Consider the following 7,500-nt stretch of genomic DNA (forward strand, 5'->3'; position numbering starts at 1 on the left):
GTTTCTCCATGGCCTTTGCCAGTAAATCTTCTGGCATGTTTTTTCCGAGGCCCTCCCCCTGTGTCTGGGCTGTGTTGCTGAGGAGTTCCTTTGTCTGCTCCAACCCCAGAGCAATTTCCCTCTCAAGGTTTTTGACCTCATTGAGGTCCTCCCCACTGGCTGGGGTCTCCTCTGAAATGTTGGACAGCAGATCTCCAACCGAGGCCGACATGGCTTTGAAAATGGGTCTGAGTGGGACAGGGGGTCGAGGGCCGACTTTAGGCTTTTCCCGGATTAGGGTTATTTGCACACTTGAGGACACCTGAGAGATCTTGGTTCCCGGAGGAGCTGCATCCCGGATCTGCGCCGGGTTGTTGTAATCCTCACTGTCGTCGTCGCTCGCGTAGACAGAGTCTAAACCCACTTGACTTCCCCGTAGTGCAAAAGTGGAGGAGGCCAAAGTGTCTTCGCTTCCAGAGTCCATACTGTCGCCCTCAGAGTGGCAAATGCTGCGCTCTGATGTCGCTCGCTGTGCTTCCGGTTCGCTCAGAGTAAGAACCACGGTTGGGATAACTTCTTGAGACTCTGTCGTGGGTTCGGGAGAGTCTTCTATGTGGGTCGAGCCGACTGAGGGTGCAGCTTCACTGGAGGAGCTGTCTTCCTGCTGAGTGACTATGGGGATAGCACTCACTGCCGGTTGATCTTCAGGCTGAGGCAGCTGTGCAGGAGAGAGCGTCTTTGGAGGTAACATTTTTAAAGGCTTTTTCTTGAGGGGTGGTATTGGGCTGGGGCCCTTCCTGGTTGTTTCTAATGAAGCTGAGTCCGGGGTAGGTAGAGTTGTGGGGTCAGATTGCCATTGGACCTGCGGCTTGTTGCTGCTGGAGGCGTTAAGTGGACCACTTGGGGTAGAGTTTGATATTGGCTCAGGTGTTACATCTAATACTTTGGGATGTTCCTCGGCAGTGGGACTTGTTGACATATCTTCCACCTCTGGCTTTTGGACAGTGGGTAGGGATGAGGATTGATCCATCTCACTCACTTTGACTACGATTTCATCACTTGGGCCTTCCCACGTCAATGGCGAGCCCTCCGTCTTTGGGTCCTTAGCAGGCTTCTTGTCTACAGGAGGTATAGTGGGAGGGCTGGATTCCTGCGCAGGCGACAGCTCCATGGCTGGGTCATCCGTGGAGCTGCTCATGGGTTCGGTCGGAGGGGAGAACACTGGATCTGTTATTTCTTCAGCCCCGGGCACAGGATCACCTTCGGACAGGTCTTCAATTTCTTCCTCAGCAGTGGAAACACTGGGCTTCAGCTCTTTAGAGGGGGGCTTAGGCGGCCCTGGCACCTTTAGAGGCATCAGAAACAGAAGAACCCCTCGGTAAGACAAAAAACATAGCCATGATGACATGTGTACATTACTAGCAGACGCTTTTATCCAAAGCAACTTACAATAAGTACATTTGTCAGAAGAAAAATAAAAAATATATTGCTGTCGGTACAGTAAGGATGTTCATAGAACCAAGTGCCAAGCACTAACAATTGCTAGGTTATCCCATTTCCTGTATACAACAAAGATAGCTAGGATAAGATGCTACACAAGGCTAAGTACTATTAAGTGGAGGGACATACAACATACAATAGGTGCGTGATGTGATACAGACCTTTTCTGGGTCAGCCTCCGTGGAAGGTCCATTCTCAGTTGCTAAAATATCTTTAATATCTTTTGATGGAGGCATGGGAGGTTTAAAGACTTTTTTCGGTTCAACCACAGGCTCTGGCTCTTTCAGTTCGGGGGAACTTGACTGCATTTCCTCGGTGGAATTGCTGTTACTGGATGGAGGCATAGGAAGGGTCTCACACTTTTTAGGAGGTTCCTTGATCTCAATGTTTTCATAATTGTTGCCGTCAGAAAACCCAGCATCCTTTTCGTCGTTGGCCACCTAGAGAGCAAAGTATAGATGATGCTGCTGTTAGCGATTATGCTATGCCAAACATCATGGAAAACATTGAAACACATTTGGATGATTAGATATACACTCCGCACAGTAAAAGACTAAAACACCACACCTCTTTTATATGGATCCTGGTTGGTGGCCTCCGGCCTCGGTTGCCCTTGGGTCTCGTTCGTGTCACATGATCTAGGTTATTACTTTCATCAACTTTGACCTGAGAAAAAAACAAAAAACATGTATTTTACTCTGAAAAAAAGTATTGATTACCACAGACAAGTAAACGTGAACATATCCAGATCTCAAACGCACTGTAGGTAACGAGCTGTGGAATGCAAGGAGATAAGACAGGAAGTTACCTCATCAAAGATTTTATTCTTGGCTCGGTTAATGCCTTCGGTCAAGGCCTTGATCCAGGAGTCCTTCTCCTCTGGAGTCTGGGCTTGAAACTTGACGTCCTGGATCTGTGGGAGGAACATTCAAATAGCACATGTTGCTGTTGGGTCAGAGATAGGCCACTGGCCATTGAGAAGTTAGAAATATGTTAGCTGTGCTGCAGGAACTTTATTCATAATCAGATTGACCATCTTCATAATTGGATGAGTGCAGGAGGAAAGAAAATCCCCAGCCTTGTAATCAGACTGTAAACAGACAGTTTCATCTTCAATAAGTCGACCGTAGAACAGGATGTTAGATAATCTGGACGGAGCGAATGTTGCGGAACCGACGGTAAACAAGATTCAACCCCAATAAAACGTATCACACAGATGGGCTGTTGGCCGGTGTATCCCATTGCAGATCTTTGTCAATGTGGGATAACTTTCAACCAGGCTCAGAGCCAATAGGCCAAGCCAGGGTTACCATGGAAAAAGCCCAGCGACGGCGAAATAGCTGCACATCCAGGTCACTCCATTCACCCTCAACCACATTCATCGACTGCAAAATACTCAGAGCGTGGATAGAGCTGCTGCTAAGATTTTCTAAATGTATTTATTATTGGCTTATCTGAATAAAACAGCAAGCCCTGTTACAATCTCATCAGTTCCTCTGATACCATGCACCAACAATATTGGATATTCACACCTACAATAACCTAGTGGTTGGAATGATAGAGAGAAACAGATACTGTGTGTGCCAGTGACTAGATACACAACTCCATGACAAGTTACCATAAAAGTAACCAGAGAAATGTCCACACAATAACTTTAAAAGTTAATGTCTGTGTGCGTGTGCGTGTGTGTGCGTGCGTGAGTGCGTGCGTGAGTGCGTGCGTGTGTGTGCATGTAAGTGCATGTATGTGTGTGCGTGTATGTGTGTACTTCCAGTGCTGAATAACAAAGACCCGCCCCTGTTGGAGACATAGTTGCGTCTAGGAGCAATGACATGCCTTCGTGAATCATTTGGAGAGTCGCCTGGGTTGGCGGTGCGTGGGCTGTGACTACCATAAGGGGCTGCCTGCAGTCCTAGTTTTGCTTATAAATTCTTCCAAAAAAATACCACCTGCTGTCCATAACATTATCAAATATGAACATCAGTCCGACAAGGCGGTGTTGTGGCTTCTCTGTGGCTCTGAGAGCATGACTAAGAAGCCATGACTGCTCACATAGAATTCCTTGCATCAGATAAAGACCTCTTAGTTCTTCAAAAACCAATCCGCTGCAACCCATAACCCTGAAGGACCAAAGAACCAGATAACACATTGTTCTCTTCAATTGTTTAGACTGTACATCAGGCAAGGGAAGACCCACATCATGGGTAGCTAGCTTAACAAACTGAGTTTAGTGTTTTTTCCTCACACTGGCAGGATCTTCTCATTGCTGAGTGTTAGCGATAAGACACACGTTTTATTATTCCACACTTTGAAAACATTGCCTTTGAATAACGAGTGAGGGTCAATCTGCATGCCTTGATGTTTTCTTTATTAACACCACATGTTGACGTTTTGTTTTGAGTCCAGAATAAAGCAGAGCACACTCCCTCCACTGGTCACTGCACTCAGCGCAGAAGAAACTGTGACCCGAGGGAAGGTTTGAGGGGCTCTATGTGTGCAGCAAAATAAAAATGCATGCATGCCCACACAGATCTACACACACACACACACACACACACACACACACACACACACACACACACACACACACACACACACACACACACACACACACACACACACTCACACACATACATAGACAAACTCCCATACACACTCAGATCTACACACACACACACACACACACACACACACACACACACACACACACACACACACACACACACACACACACACACACACACACACACACACACACACACACACACACACACACACACACACACACACAGATCTACAAACACGCACACACACACACACACACACACACACACACACACACACACAAACACACACACACACACACACACACACACACACACACACACACACACACACACACACACACATACAGACACAAACTCCCATACACACTCAGATCTACACAAACGCACACGCACACGCACACACACACACACACACACACACACACACACACACACACACACACACACACACACACACACACACACACACACACACAGCATTAGTGGGTTCAGCTGCACTCTGCATGCACGCCTTCCTCCCTCATGTGACATCTGCTCATAGGGTGCTGGCAGGGGCTTCATTCCCTCATCTGTTTGTAATACTACACTGAATAGCACACATTTCTGCCCTACCCTGTTCATCTTTACTTTCTTTTCCATATACATATATTTTGTATCTTTTTTTTATCTTACTTTTTGTCTTCAGAGATAGGCTACTTCCTTCCTACTTTAAAGGTGGAGTTGTCAAACTCCCCTCCACCCCTTCTTGTTACATCCAGAGACTCTAGTTGTTAATAGTTAGTCGTTAACCTAACTAACCTAGAACACGCGTAGGTATCCAATAAGACATGGGAGATTGTTAAAGTGGATATGATGTTGTTGACACATTACTGATGCATAGATTATACAGCATCCTCTGTGCTAAAGCATAGGACAGGAAAGCTCTGAGACACGTGGACAAACACTGCACTATGACCTATATGTATCTATCGAAGTGTGGTCTGTGGCTTGTTGGCCTTGCTGTGGTCACAGCCTCACTTGTCAATTGCTTGCTACTAAATTATTTAAAGCACAAAAAGTTGAATCTATTATCGCTGAGAAAGGTGAAAATAATGCTGTTTCCACTAGTTTGACAGACAAAGCGCTGTTCTTAGGTGTAAATATGAGGTTCTGAAATGCTACCTAGGATACCAGTTGACAAGCGAGACACATCTGTTTGGATTTGGTGGATGATCTTTATGCTCACCTTGTTGGCACATTTGGGTTCTCGTATCAATATGAATCTGTTCTTCTTCTTGAAGAAGCTCTTCAACTCGAGGCATTTCTCAAAGTTTTCAAGGTCTAATCTCTGCAGGCAAGTTTTTAAATCCTGAAATGCAAACAATGTAGCAAATGTTATTCAGCTGGCAATAAATTAGATTAGCTTCAAATTGATATTTTTTAGAAAGACTTTCTACCACTAGAAACTGCTTTGTAGGAAAAGCATATAGAGTACAAAGAGTATATAGGGTTAGAATATTTCCACAGTCAGACTATTACTTCCTTATTTGTAACATATTTTATTAAAACGTTAAAATAACATTTTACACAATTGTGATGACTCATTTCCTCAAAATCTATCAATAAGCAGTTAACGCTGACAGTAAATACAACAATCTCCTAAAAGGCATCTTAGGCAATCCCAGTGGGGCTCAACGGCCTCATCTAGCCTCTGGGCTAACGAACTGTCCTGCTCCGTAGCCTACCTCGTTTTCATACACCACCACTTCGAACTTCTCCACGTGGACGTAGCGGTCCTTGTACATAGCCAGCACCCTGCCTGAGGCCTTCTTCACCCAGCCGGCCTTGCTGAGGAACCTGGCCTCTTTAGGCTGGGCCGGGTCCCCCTTCACACCCTGCATGGACACAAACCAGGCGCAGCGCATTAATGCTCGCATGCAGATGAAAACGTCATTGCCCAGAGTTCCACTGTTCCAGATGTCAAGTTCATGAAGCACTCAGATTCATCAGCCAGTACAATGGATTAGTGCAATATCATTAGTCTTCTTGAGGTGAGTTGAGGAGGAAATTGTTAGCAAACATTAATGACAAATTTGTCTGAAAATGTGTGGCTGCATCTGGGGGGGTGATCGATTTTAAAACCACATACAACATTAACACATGAGAATGAGGAATTGTGTCAATAGTTTAACTGTTGAACTGAAACTCCCTTCAAGAAACAGGACCCTGGTTCTCTAACCTTAACAGAAGTGTGTAAAAAAGGACACAAACCACTTCCTTCAACGTGACTATGTATGTTTTATCAGATGACTAGACAAGAAGATGATTGAAAATAACCACATGATCAAATTTACTCAAGATCGGCTTCACTAAATATTAGTCAAGTCAAAAAAAGAATATTGATACCAATCCAAGCCCTAATTGCTCTTCCTGAACCTAATTTCCTTATTCTGTCGCCTTAATTAATCACTTCAGGTTACGCAGAATCACATTCATATTATGTGTTCAATGTTATCAATATGAACTATCGATAAGTTTCATAAGACCCGACGTTTCACGATTGGATTTAGGTTAACACATGTCAAACATAACTCAAGCGATAACTTAATTTGGTGAATGATATACAGTATCATTGTTATCAAGCAACACATCCAGTGTAGGTTGAAGCATATAATAAACGCACAATTAGCTTTAGAACCTAGGAACGAACGCTAACCGTAGAAGCGAGACCAAGCCATACTTCACGGACTGACACTGAAGCACTGAGCCCAGCAGCTGACAGAGAAGGCTCAGCTTGTGTCTGTTTGTATCTGAGGAAATACCACAGGATATCTCTTCAGCTGGTCATCTAAATGTTCCACTTTCACTGTAACATTGTTAACCTCGCGTCCTGGCTGGCTCGGCGCACAGGGACTCGCATGCTTAGTACAGATAGAGAGGAAAGAGACGAGTACAAAGTGCGAATGACCTGAGCGGTGCTGTGCACTATAGGCCAGCAGCGTAGGAGGACTGTGTAGAACTTCACACATCAACCAACCAAACAACCTTCACAGGTCACAGGGGAAACTGCCTGCATTTTCCCTCTGTCTGTCTGTCTGTCTGTCTGTCTGTCTGTCTGTCTGTCTGTCTGTCTGTCTGTCTGTCTGTCTCCCTCTCTCTCTCTCTCTCTCTCTCTCTCTCTCTCTCTCTCTCTCTCTCTCTCTCTCTCTCTTTCTCTCTCTCTCTCTCTCTCTCTCTCTCTCTCTCTCTCTCTCTCTCTCTCTCTCTCTCTCTCTCTCTCTCTCGCTCTCTTACTCTCTCAAATAAAAGCATGTTCTTTAGAGGAACAGATGGAGGCTAGTGAAGATGTTTGAACGACTTAGAGCCAAGATGGCCGTGCTGCTCAGAGTACAGGAGTGAACTTCTATAATAACTTGTTGTTGATTGCTTCATACAGGAAATGTGCCTGTTCTGCATTTTGGGCCGACCTAACCAC

The 7,500-nt window shown here is 45.1% G+C and overlaps 1 protein-coding gene across 2 annotated transcripts in view; it reads right to left on the minus strand.

Moving 5' to 3' along the window:
• plekho2 (pleckstrin homology domain containing, family O member 2) overlaps positions 1-7,500 on the minus strand; it is a 12,913-nt gene that overhangs the window by 1,703 nt on the left and 3,710 nt on the right. For both annotated transcript variants that reach the window (XM_056607970.1, XM_056607969.1), the window contains 6 exons: positions 5,771-5,920; positions 5,272-5,394; positions 2,288-2,392; positions 2,047-2,145; positions 1,641-1,919; positions 1-1,324 (listed from right to left, as the gene is read on the minus strand). The exon at positions 1-1,324 is cut by the window's left edge and continues 1,703 nt beyond it. In XM_056607970.1, the coding sequence (XP_056463945.1) occupies positions 1-1,324; positions 1,641-1,919; positions 2,047-2,145; positions 2,288-2,392; positions 5,272-5,394; positions 5,771-5,920 (2,080 nt within the window). The remainder of the gene's footprint in view (positions 1,325-1,640; positions 1,920-2,046; positions 2,146-2,287; positions 2,393-5,271; positions 5,395-5,770; positions 5,921-7,500) is intronic.

This window comes from Gadus chalcogrammus, chromosome 14, assembly GCF_026213295.1.
Source record: "Gadus chalcogrammus isolate NIFS_2021 chromosome 14, NIFS_Gcha_1.0, whole genome shotgun sequence".
In the NCBI taxonomy this organism is placed as follows: Eukaryota; Metazoa; Chordata; class Actinopteri; order Gadiformes; family Gadidae; genus Gadus; species Gadus chalcogrammus.